This window comes from Vigna angularis, chromosome 5 (assembly GCF_016808095.1).
Source record: "Vigna angularis cultivar LongXiaoDou No.4 chromosome 5, ASM1680809v1, whole genome shotgun sequence".
Classification (NCBI taxonomy): Eukaryota; Viridiplantae; Streptophyta; class Magnoliopsida; order Fabales; family Fabaceae; genus Vigna; species Vigna angularis.
In genome coordinates, this window is record NC_068974.1 from 22164615 (window position 1) to 22188842 (window position 24228).

The 24228-nt window shown below is 34.8% G+C and overlaps 1 protein-coding gene, 1 non-coding gene and 1 pseudogene across 2 annotated transcripts; 2 read left to right on the plus strand and 1 right to left on the minus strand.

The window, feature by feature from the left end:
* The first annotated feature begins 1610 nt into the window (after nucleotides 1-1610).
* LOC108339282 (UDP-glycosyltransferase 73B5-like) lies at nucleotides 1611-8394 on the plus strand (annotated as a pseudogene).
* Nucleotides 5412-5482, plus strand: TRNAG-CCC (transfer RNA glycine (anticodon CCC)). Its single transcript has one exon. It is a non-coding gene; the product is annotated as a tRNA-Gly (tRNA).
* Nucleotides 8395-9655: 1261 nt separating the features above from the next.
* On the minus strand, nucleotides 9656-16728 carry LOC108339284 (mitogen-activated protein kinase kinase kinase 20). Its single transcript, XM_017576421.1, has 3 exons — nucleotides 16438-16728; nucleotides 15212-15272; nucleotides 9656-10302 (listed from the first exon to the last, which is right to left on the minus strand). Exons 1-3 carry the CDS (start codon nucleotides 16726-16728, stop codon nucleotides 9656-9658), a joined length of 999 nt encoding a protein of 332 aa, XP_017431910.1.
* Between the last annotated feature and the right edge of the window lie 7500 nt (nucleotides 16729-24228).

Sequence of the window (24228 nt, forward strand, 5' to 3'; positions counted from 1 at the left end):
CATTAATGATGGAAAATTATTTCTTAAGAGTTTAAATGACCATGGGTTTCTTCGTAGAGAATTAGAATTTGGGGCAAGACTTAAGGAGATCAAGGATAAGAAAAGAGAAAGAGAGATTGAGAGAAAAGAAAAGGAAGAAAGGAAAGAAGAAGAGAAGAGAGAGAGAGAAGAAATAGAGAAAAGAGAAGAGAGAAGAAGAGAGGAATTAAGAAGAGAAGAAAAGAGAAAAGAAGAAGAAAAGAGAGAAAGGCAAGAAAGAGAGAAGAAAGAAAAGGAGAAATTGTTACTGATGACAAATCCTATTTTTTCAAAGACCATGGAACCTAAAAGGGAAGGTTTCCAAATCTTTACTTCTTTTCCAATAATTGATTACTTTTCAATTTTTGACTTCTCTTTCAAACCAATTGTCATTATATATTCTATGAAAACATTTTCAAAATATGACAATTCAAATCTTGAGTTATTGTTATCTTTAAGAAAACAATTAACTTAAGACAAAATTGAATTTGGACTTCTAAAATTTTCAAAGATTACAAATCAAAGTATTAGAAGTTCTTATTCTCTTGTTTTTAAAGAAAAATTCTTTCTTGGATTGATAATAACCGAAGATATATTTGATGTGTATTGCAGATTCGTGTTTGATCCAGGAGGAAGAAAACTGGATATAAAAGAATAAGGCCACTCCAAGATGGCCATGCTCCCAAAGATTGTGTGGAGTTTCTTCATAAGGCAATTGTCAGATTTGAGGACAAATCTTTTCTTAAGAGGGAGGGCATGATGGAATCCTACTTGACTTAGTCTTCCTTTTGTATTTTTACCTTTCCTAGCTTAGTTCTTAAGGAGCATGGGTTACTATAAATACCCAACTCCTCTCTTGTATTAGGACTTTTGAGATTAATGAGAATTGAATTTTCTGAAACCAGAAACAATTCTCCCTTGAGAGTCAAGGCTAGAGAGTCCAAGGACTTCCTCTAGCCACCTTCTGTGCACACACCTCCATTTTCATTTTCTATTCCACGGTGCTTCTCTATCATCATCCACGCATTATCACCTCTCCTCCACTCTGGTTCAGGCACGCGTCCAAGGTCCTTCAGCCACGCGTTCTTTGTCGAACGCATTACTCACATTTCCACTTCGAAGAAACCTCATCTGCTACGGGTTCTCCCTCTCAAACGCATCATCCTCTCAGTAAGCCTCTATTTCATTTCTATCTTCATAGATTCACCTCTTCATCATCTATAAACATCATTCTCTTCACAGATTCCACATCCTTTTCACCATTTCTTCATTTTCACCGTTTGATCTAGCTTTTGGATCGATTAAAAACCTCTCCTCACCTTGTTTATCATTTTCCACCGATTAAACACCTATCTCATCATTTAAAATCCATTTTCCACTGTTTAAACCGAGGTCTAGGGTTTCGTTGTGTTCACTCTCGGTTTCCTTAGATTTCATTTGATTCATTCCTCGATCTCGTGTTCCTCATCATTCCGCTGCGTCTTTACTCGTCGGAGGGAGCTTCGAGGAGGTCCAGTTCATGTTCGCGCAACTTCAATCGACCTCTCCTCGGGCGCTCGTCCATCAGAGCATCAATACCATTTGCATTTCTAATGCACCAAATATTTGTGGCTGATTTAGGGTATATTTCAGCTGCTAACAGCTTATCAACTTTCTTAGCACCTGGTCTCTCCTTTGCTCCAGAACTAGTTGTAGGTGCACTCCTCCAGAGATTTCATTTTCCTACCACTCCCTTGTGACAATTTTCTATCTACTTTCACATTAGATTCATTTAGTGACATGTCAAAACTTTTTGCATCATCCAGATGAACAAGACCAAGAATGTTATCTCTGGCACGCATTTCCTTTATAGTTAATTCAATGATACTCTTAGAAAGTGGTGACAATAGGTGAGGGAGGTCGGTCATAATCAAAAGGAGCTTCATGAGGATCACAAGAAATCCCCTCACTTTCTGAGGGACTGTTATCAGCACCTTTCCAGCGCCCTAACTCTTCGCAAATCCATCCCCTCCCACCCCTTCCTCCGCTTCCACACCTCTCAATTTCCCTCCCAAAAAGTCGGTCTCCCCGACGCCCTCGAAAACATCTCCTCCATCACCGACGCTGACCAACCCGTTAAGGTCTTGAACGCCACCACCGTGCTCCAAACCCCATCTAGAACTTTGTGGAGGAGAATCCACCTGATTGCACCATCGCCAACTTTCTATTCCCTTGAGTTCATGACTTGGCCAACAACCTTAACATCCCTAGACTTGCCTTCAACGGCTTCTCCCTCTTTACTGTCTACGCCCTACACTCCTCCTCCCACTCTTCCAATTCTCTTCTCAGTCCGACCCTTCCTCACTCCATAACCCTCTACGCATCACCACGAAGGAGTTGGCCCAATTCCTTGATAAGTACCTAGAGACGGAGCTCGGAAGCTACGACCTAATCATGAACAACTTCGCGGAGCTCGACGGAGAAGAATACATCCGCTACTACGAGAAAACGATGGGGCACGAGATTGCATGCGGGATTGAAGCATCGGGTCATGGGTTCATATGGGTGGTGCCAGAGAAGAAGGGGAAGGAGGAGAGTGAGGAAGAGAAGGAGAAGTGATGCCCGAGGGGTTTGAAGAGAGGAATGCAGAGAAGGGGATGGTTATCAAGGGGTGGGCTCCACAGTTGGTTATCTTGAACCATCATGTCATTGGAGCATTCTTGAGCCATTGCAGGTGGAATTCCACCGTGGAGGCTGTGAGTGGTGGTGTCCCCATGATTACTTGGCCGGTACACGGAGAACAGTTCTACAACGAAAAGCTAATAAGAGAGGTGTGGGGAACAAGGGTGAGGTGGGCGCAGCAGAGTGTAACTACGTAGGGTTTGGTGAGAGACATATGATGTTGGTGTGGAGAGACAACATTGAGAGACATCAGTATCACTTTACCGAGAGAGGTGCAGAGGAAAAAGTATTGATAAAGTGTGAAAAGCATAAGAGAGAGAAAAAAAATTCAAAGAGAGAGAAAAAAAAAATTTCGGATCTCAATATATTAACAACTCTTCTTTGCTAACTTTTTTAAAACGCCACGTGTCAGCATAAGATTGTGAGGGTCAGATCACGAAAGCGATACAAGAGTACAGTCCTTAGGACTCCGTACACTGGAAATAGGACAAAACATGAGTGATTTGTGTATTTAGTTATTTTAGAAAGTAAGAGATCATTGTACATAGATGAACAAAATAATGTATTGTAACATTTTTTTTAACGTTAATGAAGATGGATCTTGATTTGCATTCATTATTGTGAATGTTATTTGAAGTGTTATTCCTTTCCCTATTGGCATTGTCAAGTGAGTGTTGTTTGGAATCTTTAAAACAAAGTGTCCAATGTGATTGAGTATCATCCATTAATAATGAGAAATTGACAAAAATTTATTGGATTTCAAGCATTTGCAGGGTACTCTGTCACTTATAATCGATCACAAGGACTCTGTAAATGATTACATGAAAAAAAATCTGGTTTTGTACAAAAACTTGTGCTGTAGGAGCCAGATGTGGGCACATAAGTAGCCAAAGACATTTTACATAATTTTTTCATATTTCTTGAATGGATGAGACTTCCTTTTAGTGTTTAAGTACGAGTAGAGCCTGAAAATGGAGGTTTGGGCAACCCATGGATAAGGAAAGCCCCAATGTTGGTGTGATGATCATGTTAGCTAAGTCCTGAACGCAGCTGTGAGAACGTGACTCCCCAAAGGCAATTTGAGTGAGATAACATGTTGTCAACTTTGACCTTTGCTAACTATTTTAATCATAACTTTTTCCACAAACCTCCAAATGATGTAATTTTTTATATTATAAAATAGACTCAAAACTCTTTCCAATGACTACTAATTTGTGATTTTTGGACGTATGAGTAGGTGCAGTTAATTCCTTAAAGTTAACGTTTTATACATTTCTGCCACCACTAACCTTTGCTGGTTGTTTTGCTCATAACTTTCTTCACCGAACTCCAAATGAGTTGATTCTTGTTTTGTTGGAATCTAGACTCAAAGACCTTTGAAATTATGTCTTGGTAATCAAGTGTAGGCCTTTTTGGCCATTGTAATCGATTACAAGGACCCTGTAAACAATTACACGAAAAAAAAATCTGGTTTTGTACAAAAACTTATGTTGTAGGAGCCAACTGTGGGCACATAAGTAGCCAAAGACATTTTACGTAATTTTTTCATATTTCTTGAATTGATAAGACTTCTTTTTAGTGTTTAAGTGTGAGTAGAGCCTGAAAACTGAGGTTTCGGCAACCCATGGTGGAGGAAAGACCCAATGTTGGTTTGATGATCATGTTAGCTAAGTCTGGAACTCAGCTTTGAGAACGTCACTCTCCAAAGGCAATTTGAGTGAGATAACATGTTGTCAACTTTGACCTTTGCTAACTATTTTAATCATAACTTTTTTCACATACGTCCAAATGATGTGCTTCTTTTTTTATTACAAAATATACTCAAAACTCTTTTAAATGACTACTAATTTATGATTTTGATCATCTGAGTAAGTGCAGTTAATTCTTTAAAGTTAACCTAGTCAATATTTTTAATTTTTTGACATTTATCCAATGGTTGACACTTTTTTTTAGTGTTGAAGTGTGAGTAGAGGCTGGAAAGTCATGTTTGGGCAGTCCAAGATGGAGGAAAGAAACAATGTTTGTGAGATGACCAAGTTAGGGGAAGTCCTAAAACTTGTGTAGACAAAAAAACACACTTGTAATCGATTACAACTAGCTCGTAAACGATTACGCAAACAAAAATGGGATTTTGTACAGAAAGTTGGACTGTAGGAGCCAACTGTGATAACCTGACTCACCATAGTATATATTCTTGTAGAAATATATATATATATATATATATATATATATATATATATATATATATATATTCTAATTTGAGACTTATAATTAAGTTATGTTTAAGTTGTACGATGATTTAAATATTAGCATAACAAATCAGATTACATAGTGAGCAGTAAAAGTTTATACCAAATTACTTTTTTTTATGTATATAAAGATCTTGAAGTAAATTTTGTTTAAAAATCTCAATTTTAAAGAATTTTCTTTTACTTTAGAAAAAAAAAATCATGAGTTGCTCTTTTATGGATATGATAACTCTATACACTTTCTCCAGTTTAAAACTTTATTTATCCTTAACCATGGTTAAAATCATACCCTATATATATAGTCAACCCAATTGGTAAAATCATAGAATAAACCAATCTTTTAATTTTTGAAAACTTACTCATAAGTGTAATTGATATTTCAATCTGCTCCCTATCATACTTTTGTTTTCTGTATTAGCATTATAGAATTATTTCAAATAATATTAGAAATATAATTATGAAACACATTCATAATCTCCAACAGCGCATCTGGTGTAGTGGTATCATAGTACCCTCCCACGGTACTGACCGGGGTTCGATTCCGCGGATGCGCATGTTATCATGTTCTGGTTTTATAATTTTAGATTTTTTCTATAAAATAGAGTGTTGTATTTTTTTTTATTCAAGAAATTACCATTTATTAATAATCACAAGACAAAAATAGTTTAAACCATTATTTATTTTATATACATATTATTTTTGTTTTAACATCTTAGTTTCAGTTAGGTTAAAATTAATGAATAATATGATTGGTTTATAGGAATTAACACTCATAAACATGGAGCAAAGACATTTATGCTATAGAAAATTTGTACACACCATCTTAGTCTTGGACGAAACTTAGAAGACTATCTGCGTAAGTAAGACTAGTAAATAGTTAAGAGGATTAAGAAATAAATGCTGTAAAAAGTAAAAGATGTTAATTTGACTTATTTGCATATCAAGCTTAACTTGTTTTTTAAAATACATATATTTTTATTGACTCATAATGAATAGGTTGAAAAAGGTCAATCTCACAAAATTTCCCATATACCCATGTAGAATGAATTAGGGTTAGAGTTAAAATAGGTTAAGATTAAAGTTAAAGTTAATTTTATCCATTAAAATATTAAAATAGTATTTTAATAAAGATAAATTAAAGATACATAAAATAATGCACAACGTTCATTATGAAGTTTTGTTTTTAAATTTACTTGTAGATTTAATAAAACATTACTTAAAAAATAATCACGTTTTTTTATACAAACAAAACTATAATTTTTTATTTTGCTTAATAAATTTGTATGATTAGTGTTATGTTTGATTTTCTGTTACAATATTTATAACATATTTATTTATTTAATTATAAATATAACTCACAGTAATTAAAAAAATTAATCTGTATATTTATTATTGTTTATAATTAAAATAAGTTTCAGTTTGAAAATTGATTTTAACAACGCTGAATTCAGGTGTTAAAGTCATATATTTTAATAAATCTTTTATTTTAATATTATTTAATATTTTTATTTATTTATTTGGATGTGTATAATAAATATTTATGTAAAATGTAATCCTAACCTAACATTTGGTTTTGATAAAGTGTTGTAAAACAAGGTATAAGTTGTGAAGACTCTTTTTGTCTTATAATCCGAGATAATGACACATATAAATACTTAGTCTCATAATGTCAAACACAATATTTTGTTGAATGATAATAAATACAATGTTTTATTTGAGAACATTTAAGATAATGTTTGGATAAACAATAATAATGATATTCAGATTTAGTTAAAAGTGGTTAAAATTTAAAGAATACTCAATTTTATTAAGAAATAATTGTGATCAAAAGAATATTTATACTTTTATAGCAATAGTAAATACAGTGATTTTGTTGTTATGAGGCATGTTTTCTGGTCATGTTATTTCTGACTTGCCTTGGGTGTTTTGTTGAGGTGCATATGCCATGTTTTTGTTGGAGTTGACCGTGGATTGTTATGTTGAATGATATAGTCTCTATTATTTATTGTTGATTTGTGTTTGGTGGATGAGCGGTGGGTTTGGCTGTCAAAATATTTTTTTTACTAATTTTTATATTTGTAGTCTGGTTCGGTGCTATTAATGATAAACCTCACAGGTTTCACTAGCTGTAGTGTTTGCATGTCATTGGCTTGACCATGCCTTACTGAATATGATCTGTGTTTAATTTACTAAACCATGACATCTTCCCGTGCATACATACTTGTAAAGTAAAACTTCATATGTATATATGTTTGAAATATGTAAGTTTTAACGTATAACTTCATTCATATAGACTTGGAATCAGTAAAAATTTTAATGAGTTAATTGACTTGTTTGGTTAATTCATACATATTTAAGAATTAATTGAATGGTAATTATATGATAACAAATGAACAATTTAACTATGAATGAATTGTAGAATTAAACTATCTTTATATAATTATTTTCTTTTGATGAGTTTTTTATATTTCATAAGGTGTCATTATATATAATAGATATTTTACTCTATTTAATTGAATAACAAAAATTCATGAGCTACCCTTTGTTCGTTGGACTTTTATGGATATATTAACCTCATATACTTTTTCTTGTATAAATTTTCTTCATACAAATCTATGTAGGTTAAAATCATACCTATATACTCAATCTAATTGATTGGTGTACACTAGTACACTAAGAGGATACTGCACCGGTTACTTTTGCTTTTAGGCACCGGTTCTACAACCGAGGCATATACCGGCGAGGTAAAAAGATTAAACTTTATGCCTCGGTTATAGACCGGGATAAAATGAGACAAGAATATGCCTCGGTTCTTAGATAACCGAGGCAGTAGAGTGTATTTTTTTTTTTTATTTTTTCGTACTGACTCTCTTTCCCGGTTCATTCATTTCTCAGTTTATTCATTTCTCTTTCCCGGTTCATTCATTTCTCAGTTCATTCATTTCTCAGTCATTCTCTCATATGCCAAACAAATCCAAATCCAAGAATTCTCCCAAAATTTCTTCCAATTTCAGCTCCCAAAATTTCTTCCAATTTCAGCTCAAAAATTTAAAACAAAGAAGAAAACTGTAACAGGAATCAAGTAAAACAAAGAAGAAAACCCAAATCAATGTCCAAAGCCTTCTTCCCTTCCCTTTCCTTTCTCAGTTCTAATCAATCTCTTTCCCTCTCCTCTCTCAGATCCCACTCGCAGTCCAACAATCACCCTTGTAATCCACCTGCGCCGCTGCAAGACCCTCTGCATGTTCCTCGCCCGACGCTGATTCATCCCCTGCCGCAAGATCCCCCGCCCCTCCCCGAGGCCCGCGTCCGCCACAAGCTCAAAGACCTCTTCGTCTCCTCACCTCCGCCACCCCTTAACGAAGACAAAACAATCTTCCATCAGCAACAACAACAAAGAAAAGAAGAAGAAGAAGAAAACCGATGGTATCTTTATGAATACCTTCCTCGGACTGGAATCGATTGAGGCATTTACCCTGTTGGACCCATCATTCAGATGAGGTCGATTGAGGCATCGGCTTCAGATCTATGAAGAGGCATCGGCTTCGGATCTACGAAGAGGCATCGGCTTCGGATCTACGAAGAGGCGAACGACAAGGGCAGCGGCGGGGCAGGTGGAGGTGGCTCCCGGGAACGGCGGGGCAGCGTAGGGGCAGCGACAGGGGCACTTAGCGCAGGCAGCAGTGGAGTGTATACAGAAGAGAGAGAAGCAAGAAAAATAAAAGGGAAATGGGAGAGATGTTAGGTTTTCTGAAGATTTGCACGGGCGAAGCCCAAGTTTTAATAGTCTTATGCCTCGGTCCATTTGTTAACCGAGGCAGTATCTCTTTCACCTAAAGTATATATCTCGGTCCATTCTTTTAACTGAGGCAGTATTCGGTTTAGACACCGGTTGCTTAACAACCGAGGCATATAGTGGTTTAAAATTTACAAAATTGCCACCGCGTTTTGATATGCTTCGGTTCTGGAAAAACCGAGGCGTAATGTGCGAGTTAAAAATGCGATTTTTTACTAGTGGTAATAAAATCATAGAATTAACCAATTATTTAATTTTTAAAAAGTTACTTATAATGCTTACGTATTATTCTAGATTTCTTCGAATTATGATTACTATTCATAATAAACTTTAAAGTACTTAGTGCTCTTTGAATAATCTTTAATTTATCTATTTAGGTTTCTATTTTCGCTCAGAATCTCAAATAAGTCCCCTTCTTTTTCGGCGTTTCAATTGGATATTTATTTTTGTAAAATTGAATCAAATAAAGGTTTTTCGTCAAATTGATCAAACGCCGTTAAGTAGAGTGTTATGTGGCATGCTGACAGTGTAGTTTTTTATTACGTGGTATTAAAAACGTGACTGAGTTGTAGTTTGTTAATTTTTGAATTAAAAAATGAAGTGTACAGAGTGGAAACACGTTTTTAAGTAAGGACAAAGTTGGAAATGAAATAAAATTAAGTGTTGAAAGCCCCATTGTCCTTTGCAATTGCGAAATCGAAATGAAATTGGGGGAAGTTCACGTTTAGGGTTTGTGGGAGAAAAGAATATTATTCACAATGATCCAAAATCGACTTGACATTCCGAACAAAATATATTTACACTTTGTCAAAGGTGGCGGAAGGAATTGTATCATGTGCCTGCTTAATTCACAAACTAATGAATTAAAAAGAATGAACGAATGTGGTGGATTTTGTTTATAATCACAGAACCAGCAACATTTCCAAGAACTTCACCTAACGCCGATCCAGCCATCCAATTCTGACCAATTCTCTGGTGTCTTATCGGTGATAAGCTGCCGGAGACGACTCTCCGGAGAACTCGACCACCCAAAGTGCTCATCGGAATCCATGGAGGACGGGAGCGAAGCCATTACGGTGGACGCCCAGTCAGGAAAATCGAAGTGGGTCTTCGACGACGGTGATGATAACGTTTGATGAACATTCTCGAACGAAAATGAGTCAACTTTGATGAAAGGGTGCTTCAGAAGCATCTCAGTGCTCCACCTGTTTTTGGGATCCTTATCAAAGCACTTCTCCAAAAAGTCTTTCGCCTCTTCCGACAATTCTTCTGGAATCTTTGGCATATCTTCTCCCACTCCAATCCGAATCATCAATGACCAAATATTGGAACCGTTGCTAACACCCCACGCGGGTTTTTCGGTCACCATCTCCACGATGGCACATCCCAAGGCCCAAATATCCGTCGGCGGCTCATATTCATCGTCGTTCACCGATTCCGGCAATATAAACAACGACGTTCCCCTGAACTCGCATTTCCCTTGTTTCTCCCCCTTCTCCTTGGTGAGCCCGAAGTCCGCGATTTTCACCTCGCCGTCGAAAACGAGAATGTTCTGAAGCTTCACGTCGGTGAGGGACCCTTCGGTGGCGCATTCGAAAGAAGATCACACTTTTGTTTTCTCCCACGAACCCTAAACCTCAACTTCCCTAATTTCATTTCGATTTCGCAATTGCAGAGGACAATGGGGGCTTTCAACACTTAATTTTATTTCATTTCCAACATTGCCCTTACTTAAAAACGTGTTTCCACTTTGTACACTTCATTTTTTAATTCAAAAATTAAAAAATATAATTCAGTCATGTTTTTAATGCCACGTAATAAAAAACTACACTGTCAGCATGCTACCTAACACCCTTCTTAACAATGTTTGATCAATTTAACAGAAATCTTTTATTTGATTCAATTTTACAAAATAAGGACCTGATTGAGACGTCGAAAAAGAAGAGAACCTATTTGAAATTCTAGGTCAAATTAGAGAGATATATTAAACCTTTAATGGGAAATGAACCTTTGTGTGTGTCTATATTTTTTATAAGAAAATACAATTAATAAGAAAATACAATTAATAATGATGATTGCATACAATAATAGTTGGGCTTTATAGTACATTGTGTGTGGTAATAGTATATTGTGGTGTTTAAAGATGTAATATGTTTTTGTCGTGTCGATATATATAATAATTATTTTTAGTATTTTGATATTTTATTTTCTTTTTCTTTTTAAATCATTATATATTATTTTAAGATATTCTCAAGAATAACTTAAGAATATGACATGTGTATACAAAATGGGAGAACTTCTTTATATTATAAGTAATGTAGTCCTTCTTTTCATAAAAACAATAGTAATTTTAAGTGTTGAGAACAAAACTATAAGAAAATATTTAGTTTAATATCTATGTTAATATTTTACTAACTCACAAGATAAATTTGAAATATTTTTTCTACTTATAGACTAACTTCTAGAGGGTAAATATTATTTAGTTATAGTTAAAACAAAAAATAACATAGCTAACAATTGGTTATTGAATATTACAATTTTTTATATTAAAGTTATGGTCTAGTTCTAATTTTCAAATCTTGAAATAGATTTTTCTCTTCTGCTTTTATGATTTTAGTCGTTGTATTTTAGAATTTTTCATAAACTTTTTAAAAGTATACTTGTTTTGTTTCTTTTATTTTTATCCAATTAAATCCTAAACTTAACATATCCGTTTATGGTAGTATTAAGAAATAATTTAATTAATCAACATTTAAAATGAACTTTTCGAAAAGAAATGATAATTATTATGAAAAGAAATTAACTAAAATTTAAGAGAAAACATTTTAAAATGATTTTTTTTTTTAAATTATGAAAAGATAAGAGAAGAAAATAAAAGCATATTTGAACATGCTAAGATCGAATAATTATTAATAGCATATTTTATTATATTTAATCATTGAATGATAGGCCTTAGCCAAGCGCATCTGGTGGAGTGGTATCATAGTAAATGTTTTATAAATGTTTAGTTTTTTCCTAGTTGTTTTCGTGGGATATTTTTTTAATCCAAAAAATTACTGTTTATTTATTAATCACATATAAACATTAATTTGATATATATATATATATATATATATATATATATATATATATATATATATTATTTTTATTTTAACATCAATGCCTACTTAAGGTTAAAAAATAATGAATAATTTTATTGGTTTATCATATTTTTATTATATCATAATATATGTAAACACTTAGACTTGGATGAGTGTAAGTGATTAGATATATTAGTGTAGGAATTCAATGTTTATTTCATTGAACTCAGGTTCTTATATAGCGAAAATGAAAACATAACACATTACCCATAAGAGACTACAGGTTATGCCTTGTGGTTTACTAATCATTGAAGAGATTTTTTTATTTAAAACATATATAAAATGGTTACTATAATATAAGATATATAAAATAATTATTATAATATAAACAATTATATACGAGGATTATTTCTTAAACGAATTCATTAAAAGGATATAAATTTATTATGTATGAGATTTTCGTTATATAAAACAAATTTAAAGAGATTTTCAAAGAAACATAAAACAAAAAAGTAGGATAAGATATATATAATATTTTATTATTTTTAGAAGATCACCTAAAATCTTTTAAGAGTATTTAGAATTTTAAAAGTGAGAATGAAACCCATAAATATACATACTAAACGAGTGAATTATTGTTACCTTTGGACGAAAAAGAACGTGACTGAGTAAATTTGAAAGAGAAGCAACGAGTAAGAGGTAAAGGGAGCTTAGATTCTTTTATTCTTGATTTTCTTTTCTTGTCTTTTTGTTTGTATGTGATGTAGTATTTTATATGAGTCTAAATTGCGGAGTAGATGTTATTTAGTAAGATTGTGTTGATATGTTAATATATATGTGCTTGTTTAGAAACATAAATAAATGGTTGTGTGTGGTGACTCGATGAAAGGTGGTGAATGGTAACTCTGTGCAGTTGTACCGGAGGTGAACTTTGTCGGGAAAGCTTTGTTAAAACAAGATCGTCTAAAGAATAGATCGTGTAAGCAACCCAGGTTTTCAAGTTTAACAAAAAGCGTTAAATGAAATATTTGTGCATGTGAAAAGTTGTTTAAAGCAATGGCGTCTAACGTTTGAAGCAAAGTTTATAAATAATGTTTTATAGATCAATCTGTCTAAATGAATTAGAAAATCATAAACAACATCTTGAAGATGTCTAAAAGAAATTATTTCTCTTTGAATTCATCTATTAGATTATATGAGAAAAACAATCTAGCATCTTATGAAAATAGAAGTCTATCTCTTATATAACACTAAATTTAAAAGAAGTTTTTATTTAATACAGTGTTATATCAAACAAAGTTTTCTAAATAAAACATCGTTTGATGAATAATCACTAAACGCTATAGCCTTTGAAAAACCATCTTATGTTTATACCATATGATGATTATATGCATTAACCAAACAATGCATTTATGAATGAAATGACAAATAAAAAATGTCTTGAACATGCTACATTATCTAACGCTTACCAACGTTCAAAACATTTAATGCATGTATGATAAAGTACATCAATGCTTGTATATATTTGTTTCTTGATATTCGTCCAGATCAATAAAAATGAAAGATATGTTACTGCATCCTAGAAAAAGACGTTGTGAGAGTAGAAGAACAGTCTGGGAATGTTTCCCTTAAAGCCATATGCTCTGTCACATTGTACAAGCTCAAGTTTCACTATGAACCCTATAAAGTAGACTAAAGTATGACTTCACATCTAAAGGCTACCATCTCTCCAAAAGTCAACTTCTTTGTCTAACAGTCATCTTTCAAGAGAAGCTATATATGGAAGAGAATAAGAAGATGATAACAAAATAAATATAACATAAAAAGAATAGCAACGTGAAAAGATAATAGAAAGAAAAACTTGTTGTGCTCATATATCGTTTGAAGTTGAATATCTTTTGAGAGAAAAATCTTAGCAAAATACATAACACCTCATACCGTTTACATCCTCTCCTTAAGAGTTATCATCTATAGTTTGGTTCCTAACACCGTTTGTGTTGTAAATTTTGAAAGAGAATTAAAACACTTGTTTGGACGTGTTGTCTAAGTTTGGAACCAAGAGTTGTGGGAATACTACTTGTTGTAAACCAGGAATGTCTAGTCGTGTTGACTATTGAACAAGGAGTGGTGAGAATACTCAGTGTAAACGTGGAGAGGTAAAACTCGTGTAATCTTGGAAAAGATTAGTGGAACCCTTTAAGAGCTCTTAAGGGAGAACTGGACATAGCTCAAGTTGAGTGAACCAGTATAGAAATCTAGGATTTATTGGTTTTCCATTCAAAATGTTTTCCATTCAAAATGTTTTCCATTTACTCATCTTATAAAAGTCATCGTCTAAACATCTTACAATCTTTATACATTCTCTTTACAAAGTATTAGACACTGTCATGCGAAAGAACTTTAAAAACTTCTAGTGTTTTTCTCACGTTTTCAAGCTCTCGATAAGAGTGATGGGAAGTGAACCCCATCTTTAAGGCTCGAGGGAAATGAGAAGGGTGTCATATCTGTAAGGATTCAGGGAAGAAGGAAAGGTGGTTTCTTTAGTGGTGAGTGGCTATTAGTAAGCTGCATGTGAGAGTTATAAATCAACTCTTGACGTTGAGTTCACTGGTGGTTGTATAAATTGTAGTGATGACATGTTTTATGTGTTTATGTGAAATAGTTAGTGTAATTGTATGACGTTGTGAGACACTGAGAATATGTCAGGTTTAAGTGAGTTGTTATATTGTGATGGATGTGTATGTGCTATGATGTTTGGATGTTTGTATGTTAGCTCACCCTTGGATTGGTGGTTTCCACCGGCGATGGTCGTTTTATATGAAAGCAAATGATCGTACAGGTGTTGAGGAAGATGCACCTAGGGAGAGTGGTCAATATCGGGAGACATTTGAGATAGTCTTTGAGTCTTATTTTTAATAAATTTTATGGTTGTAAAATAATTTTTTTTTTGTTTAATGAGATTTTCATTAAAATAGGAATTAAGTTTTATTTTAAATTATGTAATTTGTATTAATTATAGATTTTAGTAAATGAAAAAATTGCGGTGTTACATAAATTGATTGTAGTATGTAGTTAGTTCATTTCAACAAGATCAAACATTCCCATATTCTTCTTGTGTTTTTGGAAACCCTCAAATTTCAAGGCTTTAGTCATTAGATCTGCAACTTGTTCCTAACTTTCACAGTACACCATCTCAACTTCTTTGTCTTTCACAATATCCTATAAAAAATTAAACCTCACTCTGATATGCTTGGTTCTTCCATGCATAACTGGATTTTTTGAAAGTTTAATAGTTGAAATGTTATCACATATAATTCTAGTTCTATTTTGAGAATGAGATGCAAACCTCAAAACTTTTTTCATCCATATTGCTTGGCAAGCACAACCAACAACAACCACAAATTTACCTTTGTGCTTGAAAGAGTAACAATTGGTTGCTTCTTTGACATCCATGACATTGTTCCTGAACTGAATAAGAATACATAACCAGATGTTCTCTCAAAGTCATCTTTATCACTTACATAATCAGAATCTATGAAAGCTAGTAAATTTGCTTCCTCTCCTTTCCTGTAGAATATTCCATAGTTGGTAGTCCCTTTTAGGTAGCGTAGGATTCTCTTAGCTATTTACAGGTGTAATTCAGTTGGTTTTCGAGATGTATATGTTAGTTAAGCTTACACTGAACATAATATATGGTCGTGTAGTTGTTAGATACATTAAGCTACTCAAATTTCGTTTAAATTGGATATCATCCACAAGTATGCCATTAACATCTTTGTTAACCTTACTAAATGAGACAATTTGACTTTTCACAGGTTTACTCACAAACATTGCAAACCTTTTCAAGACGTCATTAGCATATTTTTGTTGGCACAAAAATATTCCTTTTGGTTTTTGTAAGACTTCAATTCCAAGAAAGAACCTCATCTTCCTTTAATTTGTCGTATCAAAATTTTGTGTCATACACTTCTTACAAAACAACACAAAGCTTTTATGGTCTAACACAAGCACCAAGAGCTTGGTTTAGCCATATAAAAGCACACTTCTCGTAAAATGACTTTAAAAAATGTCCCAGTGAACAAACTTGTTCAACAAAAAGGGCGTTGAGAAGAACTTATTAATTTTCAGCATCTATGTTGATGCCCCTTTTCACATATCCTTTTGGTTGATCTACGTACACATCTTCATTCAACTCTCCATACAAGAAGACAGATTTAACATATAGTTGAAAAATGTCACACCCTTTGCATGTTACAAGAGTCGCAATCACCCAAACTGTGTCCATCCGTTCAACAAGTGCAAATACTTTACATAAATCAATTCCATGTTATTATGAATAACCTTTGACTATTAATCTTGCTTTACATTTATCAATTTCTACCATTTTATTCAGTTTTGTTTTGTAAATCCACTTAATTCTAATTGTTTTTACTCTAACTGTAGATCCATTAATTTCCAGGTGTGATTCTTTTCAATTGATTAGATTTCATTGTCCATGGCTTTTCTCTATTTTTCATGTTTGATTGCTTCTTCAAACAGAATCGAGTCCTCACTAATGACATTTTGGACCATGTAAGACATTACCTCTTCTCCTTCTTCTTCACTTAAAGCTACACAACTAGCATAATCTTACATCTAATTGGTTGTTGTCGCTCTCTTCTTGGAACTGCATTGGTTTCACCATCATCTTCGAGTTCTCTATTTTCATCAAGTTGAATTCCATCATTGTGTTGATGTTGTTCACTATCATCACTATGGAGTTCATCATCACCCCAGACCAATTTAGTTTCGAGCTACTCTTTATAATTGTACTCCAATTCCAATCTTTTTCTTCTTCAAATAGAACATCTTTGCTAATCACAATTCTCTTGGCTTTAGGATTAGATAAGTAGTAACATTTGGATTCATCACTGACACCTAACATGATACAAGGAAAACTTTTATCATCAAGTTTACCTCGTGTTGCATCTAGTACATGAATGTGACCTAAGCATCCCCAAACTCGAAGGTGTTTAATAGAAGGTTTAATCTTACTCCAAGCTTATTGTGGTGTGACATTTTTTACAACATGTGTGTGACAACAATTAAGCAAATAAAATGCCGAACTGACTGCTTCAGGCCAAAAAAATTTAGGAACACTTCTTGCAAATAACATACATCGTACCATATTCATAATGTTCTTGTTTTTACGTTTAGCTACTCTGTTTTGTTGTTGCATGTAGGTTGTGGTAAGTTGTCGTTTGATACCATTTTCACCATAGAATGATCTGAAAGCAAGGGAATTAAACTTCACTCCTCTATTTATTCAGAGACACTTGATGAGTGCTCCCACCTTTTTTTCAATTGTGTTTTTATATGATTTGAAATGTTCCACAACTTCTGATTTCTCAAACAACAAATACATTCAACCTTTACGACTATGTTCATATGTAAGGCTAAAACAAATACCTTTTTCCACTATCGAAAATGGGTTTTATAGGTCCAAAAATATTTGCATGTGTGACCTCTAAGATGGTGCTTGCATGCCATTAGAACATGCAATACTCATGGAGTCAAGTGTGGGTAGACCATGCACGACATTACATGTCTTCATGCCTTTGTAATGTAGATGACTAAACCTCTGATGCCAAAGGTTAGTGATATCTATGGTAGTATGTAGGCAGTCGTCAATTGAAGATAGTGTGGTTCAACTTTAATTAAATAGAATGAGCATTCGATTTAAGGTCATGTTTGTTTAAACAATCAAACCTTTAGACAAGTGATAAATACTACATTTTCCATTTTGTATGAAAATGGAAAGTCCTCATTCCTGCAACTATCCAATACTTAACAGATTTGTATAAAGCTTAGAGACATAATAGACATTTTGAATAAGAAAAGTAGTACCTGTAAGACTCGTAATAAATAAAATACTTATTGATTTTAGTATTTTATTTATTAGTGTGATTTATAATATTACATGATTTAACTGTGGTGCATTAGTGGCTGATGAAATTGTGGTAGAAATGAATATAGATTTATTTGAATTTAGTTTTATTATTAAATTTTCAGAATTTTTGAAGAAAACCTTATATAGTAATATTTGTGTTATTGTTTGAAAAAAAAAAGTGGTGGGCCGTTATGGTATAATGGGAAGTAAGAGAGAGAAAATATAAAACTGCTTTACTCTTTTTTTTGGCACGTGATAAGGGAGGAAAAAAAATAAGGGGCTTGGCCTACATTTATTGGTAGTGGAGGGGGGCATGCACATAGCAAAGGGAAGTGGTTTCTTTTTAACAGACTATAACGGATTCAACGGGAAGGAATAAGAAAAGGTGGGTTTGGGTTTTAGGAGATATTTTTTAGGGTTACAAAAGTTAGCTTGGAAGAGAAGGATCCAGGTAAGAAGAGAAAACAAAAACCCTAGCTTCATTTATCCTCTAGACCGAGAGATAATGTGAGGAAGGAAGAAAAGGTTACATTTTAGTGTGACTATAGAGAGTGGGAAAGGAGGATTAGTCGGTAGTCATTAAGAGTGACTACACCAGTGACTGTGGAGGGGCATAAGCACTAGAAAACATTGGATTCAAGAAAGTGAGCAATCCTTGGATCCAAGTAAGGGGAGCAACTCGTGGCTTGTTGTGTGAATGTCGTATTTTAAACCAAACCTTCTATATTGGGGAATTGTTTCGGGTTGATGGGGTGAATTTTCTTGTGCGTGATTCGTTTATGTGTTGTATGTATTAAAGCATGTTGCTTTGCTTGTTGTTTTGGTAGTTGTAGTATTGTATGGTGGTGACCTATATGTATGTATGTATTATTTTTACCTTGAAAGGAAGAAAACAAAATGGAAAATGTTTTTTTAACAACATTTTTTGACAATTTAAAAATGAAAAATGTTTTTTTTTAAATATAGACGGGTAATATGTGTATGTACATGATTATATTCTTTTGGGTTTTTTTCAATAAAGAAGGGACACACACACAACGAAAAAAGGAAAGTAGGAGAGGCGTGCAGGGACATAGGTTTATTAAAAAATGCTATAAAACTTTAGGTTAAACTCCTTTAGTTGTCCCTATTTATGTAGGTTTTTCCCAATTCGATCCCCGTTTTTTTTAAATTCCCAATTGAGTCCTAAATAGGGCTAATTTGAATCAATTATGCCCCTTCCATTAAATTGACTTAACAGAGTTAAGTTTTTACTAAAGTTGAACATTGACGTGGCCAGTTTTTGAAACGTGGCATCATGTGGAATTTGATAAAAGAAACATTTTAAAAATAGAAATCCTATGTGTTGCGTCCTTTTTGGCAGTGGATCGAAACCTCTGAAGCTCAAGGCCATGCCACCGTCTTCATTGCCAAATTCTTTGGTCGTGCTAACCTCATGTCCTTCATTTCCAACGTTCTAGAAAATCAAAGACCTGATATATTTTTTTTATTTTTTTTTACTCTCTCTACAGTATTCCTTTCATCATTTGTCAATTTTAACCATTGTATCAAGTACTTTCTAGCTTTGTATCACAAAACTTTTGAAGTTTATTTGGCTTTTCATTTTGCAACTTAAAGTGGCTTGGAAAAATGCTTTTTAAGCAATTTCAAGTGCACAATTAAACATTGTAATAACTTAGTTTTCACTTGTTAGTGTGAAAGTGTATCAAGGGGCTCAAAGTGTCACTTGCACTTTCACTTAGGACCGCTTAGCATTTTCCATTTGCATTCCTTTACTTTGCTTGATTTTCTTTTATGTTTTAAGTCTCCGTGATACATAGGGGCGCGTTTCATTTAGCTAAACCTTCATTTGGTTTCTAGGTGCATTTCATCTTGCATTCAAAAAGCTTTTGAAAGATTTCTACCTAGAAACTAAGGTAAGAAACAACCAAAGACACTCTGACTAGGAAGGACAAGGTTTTTAAGCTTGTCCATTTGTGACTCACCTCTCGTTCTTGGGAGCTATTTGGTTCATTTTACCTCTAGAATCTTTCTAGAAATCCTTCACCAAAAATCTAAAAAAAAAGTTTGTGAAAAGTTTTTAGACTCTCTACTTGTGCAAGTTTTTCAAACTCTTGTGGAAACCTTTCTTTCTTACTTCACAAGTATGAGTCACTCAAGTGTCCAAGGGAGTATAAAAAATGATTGTGAGAATGTGCAATTAAGTGAGAAGCTTCATAGAACTCAAGCTCAACTTAATAGGACTGAAGCCAAGCTTAATAGAACTCAATCTGAGTTTCAACTAGCTCAACAAGAGATAAATGAGCTTATGCAAATGGTTACTAGCCTCACGCTTAACCGAAGAGGTCAAAATCATGCCGAGTCTTCTCATAGGCAAAACAATGATCGTGGTGATCATCATTCCCATCATAGTGACCAAAATGTTTATGGTGGTCATCATAATGACTACTATCAACACCAACCTAAAAGACACCACCATCATAGAGATCATTATGTGGAACCGAAACTTGACCTTCCCCCCTTCTATGACCGAGATAATGTAGAAGAGTATTTTGAGTGGGAGATGAAGGTAGAACAAATTTTTGAGTGCTACCACATTAATGATAGAAGACGAGTTACCTTGGCAACTTTGACCTTCCAAGGCGCAACTCTATATTGGAGGACATCCTTGATTTGTGAGCAAAGAATGCAAGGAGACTACACCATCCAATATTGGAATGAACTCAAAGCAACCTTGCATAGAAGACATGTTCCAGCATATTATGCAAGGGAGATCATGGATAAGCTCCATAGACTCCAACAACGAAACATGAGTGTCGAGGAATATCGACAGAAGATGGAACTCCTCATGTTATGAGCTGGAATTAAAGAGGAAGAAAGATTCACCATAGCTAGGTTTCAAAGTGGCTTTAATTATAAGATCCGTGATAAGGTAGAGCTTTTACCTTACCTAGATCTCAATGATTTCGGTCAGCTATGTGTGAGAGTGGAAGAGCAAAATAGAAGAAAATCTTCCACTAAAAGGAATTACCCTACCACCTTCAAGTATAGGAAAGATCCTAAGAGGGAGGGTAGTAGATCGAGGTATGAGGAACCTCGAGAAAAAGAAAGAGAAAAACATAAAGAAAGAGTGAGAGGAAAAGAAAGAGAGAAAGAGAGAGAGCGAGGAAAAGAAAGAGAAAACTCTCACCAAGAACCTTCATGGGAAAGAAGGGGTAGAGAGACCAGATGTTATAAATGTGGAGAAAAGGGACATTATTCTTTTGAATGTCCTCACAAAAGGTCTACTTATCTCTTAGACCATCAGAGTGAAGATGATGATTGTCAACACCCAATTTTGTCCGGGTTGAAAAAATGTGTTTTTATTATTTTTCTTTTATTTTATCTTTTTATTTTTTATTTTTATTTAATTCAATTTTTATTTTATTTCTTATTTTCAATTTGTTTTAATAAAGTTAATTAAATAAAATAGTTAAAAAAATTGAAAAATAAAATTAAAATTAAAAATAATTAAAAATAAAATTGAAAAAAAATAATAAAATAAAAATAAAATAAAATAAAAAAACAAATAAACAAAAAACGTGGAAAAGGGGTACGTGGGAGGCGTGTCTCAACAGGGGGGACCAGGTGGTTAGGATAGGATAATTCCAAGATTTTGGGGAGCAGAATTTGGTTGGATCAGAGAGAGAAAAAAGGGAGAAAGAGCACGCAGGGAACTATCATCTGGAATCATCATCCAGAGTCAGCATTGGCACCGGCACCGGCGAGAAGAGATCACCAGCTACACAGCTAGCAGTAGCAGCAGCCATAACAGCAGGTAGGTCTTTTGTTCACCTGTACATTCAGATTCATCATATATGCTTACTGCATAAGCTCCATTCACCCCTTATCTCGTCAGCCCATGCACCATCATCAGAATCATCTATCCCCTTCACGCTCAAATGCACACAACACACTCATCTCTTCCAATACCAAATTAACGAGGTTCAGCCAACATTAAACCCATCAGTAAACATTAAAAATTAGGGGAGGCAGAGAGGGAAAAATGGTGTTGCAGGGGGGCATTCGGTCTTCGAGAAAATCATCGAATGAGAGGAAGAGAGTAGCTGATTGTTTCGTGGTTGGCGGTTTGGAAGTAGTAGTCTGCTGTGTGGTGGTGGCAGTGGCGTCGCTAAGGTCGTCCTGGTAGGTGATGGTGACCGTGTGGGTGGCCGAGGAGGTGGACGAGTATAGGCACGGGGAGGGACATTATCGTGACAGTGGTCGTGTTCGTCGTGGAGGTTTTAGCAATGGTGAAGTTGATGTTGATGGATGATGATGGCGCGAGCGGATCGGAGATGAAGACGGAGGAAAACCATCCCTGAGAATCGCTGGTTTTCGAAGAGAGAGAAGTGGAGACGGTGGTGTCTTGGCTGACGGTGGTTCTGGTGGCGCGAGGTATCGCCGGTGAGGCCAAGGAACGTTCTGTTTGAGGCGACGGTGGCCGGCTATGGCAGAGGCGGCGGTGAGCTTGTGGTGTCGAGAAGGAAACCTTGGGTCTCTGGAGAAGGCGTGAGCTGGGGAGTGGGAATGAGGATGAACCTCCTGAACCCCTAGAAAATTCTAGGTTAGAAATTAACCATGTGGGCCGGGCCCAGAAATGAGCGTACGTCCGGGAGCCTTGGGCCTCTTTTGGAACGCTCGTTATATAGCGTTCGTTCGCCATCTCCCCAACACGAACGCTCGTTATGAAAACCAACGAGTGCTAGTTATCTAAACGAGCGAACGCTCGTTATCCTTAAGCCTTTTTGACCGTTCGTTCAACATTCTCACCAATGAGCGCTCGTTCGTCATCTCCCCACAACGAACGCTCGTTACTTAGCGCTCGTTCGCCACTTCCACAGCGAACGCTCGTTATTTAGCGCTCGTCCGCCACTTCCACAGCGAACGCTCGTTACTTAGCGCTCGTTCGTCACTTCCACAGCGAACGCTCGTATTTTAGCGTCCGTTCACCATCTGCCCAACGAACGCTCGTCATTCAGCTCACATTTTTAAACGTCCGTCCGTTATGTTCCCCAATGGGCGTTCGTCTTCTCCCCCAACGAACGTTCGTTATTCTGAATCTCTTCCCAGCGTCCGTTCGGCACTTCCATTTCTTTTGTTTGTTCATTTTATTTTCTTTTATTGTCTTATTTTATTTTGTTTTATCTATTTATTTTAGACATCTACTTATCTTAAAATATATATTTAATAATACAATATTTATAGTTTAAATAAAAAGAATTTACAAAAAAATATTTTGAAAAGGTTTAAGCACACGTGCGACCGCTCGCGTAGGCCTTGTGCTAAAAAAACCTTTTCCTTTTCTTTTACAAAAGTTAAAAATCAAATAAAAATATTTTGAAAAGGTTTTAAGCACACGTGCGACCGCTCGCGTAGGCCTTGTGCTAAAAAAACCTTTTCCTTTTCTCTTACAAAAGTTAAAAATCAAATAAAAATATTTTGAAAAGGTTTTAAGCACACGTGCGACCGCTCGCGTAGGCCTTGTGCTAAAAAAAACCTTTTCCTTTTCTTTTACAAAAGTTAAAAATCAAATAAAAATATTTTGAAAAGGTTTTAAGCACACGTGCGACCGCTCGCGTAGGCCTTGTGCTAAAAAACCTTTTCCTTTTCTTTTACAAAAGTTAAAAATCAAATAAAAATATTTGAAAAGGTTTTAAGCACACGTGCGACCGCTCGTGTAGGCCTTGTGCTAAAAAACCTTTTCCTTTTCTTTTACAAAAGTTAAAAATCAAATAAAAATATTTGAAAAGGTTTAAGCACACGTGCGACCGCTCGCGTAGGCCTTGTGCTAGAAAACCTTTTCCTTCTTTATTAAAAATACTAAAATATTCCCGGCTACAAGTAATCTTTCAGCTAGAACTACGTTACCCTTGATTCTTCACCAAAAATGGAGATACGTAGGAGCAAGGCCAGTCCTTGTCAGGTTCATTTCCCAAAAATACAAAATCATTTCCAAACAAATTTCTCAAACAGTTTCAGAAAGAACTACGTAACCCTGATTTCTCATTTTGAATGAGAATACGTAGGAGCAAGGTCCATCCTTGTCGGGCCCAAAAAACTAAAAAATATATTTTGTTTATTTAGAATTTTATTTTAGGGACTAGTTAAACATTTTGAAAACCACATCATATTCGTGCATTTAGTTAAAGGTACTGCCTTCGGGCAGGCGTTGTAGGGTGCTAATACCTTCCCTACACGTAACCGACTCCCGAACCCAAAATCTGGTTTTCGTGGACCGTGTCTTATTATTTTATGGTTTTTCCGTAGTTTTCCAGAATAAATTATGGTGGCGACTCCAAATCTCTTTTCCAAACCCGTTTCTTTTTGGATCGTCGTCCCGTCGCGATTCCGGTTGCGACAGATGGCGACTCCACTGGGGATGTTTAGAGAGTCGAGCCATTTAATTAAATGCGCGAATTCGATGTTGTTTTTGCTTATGTGTTTTTCTTTCCC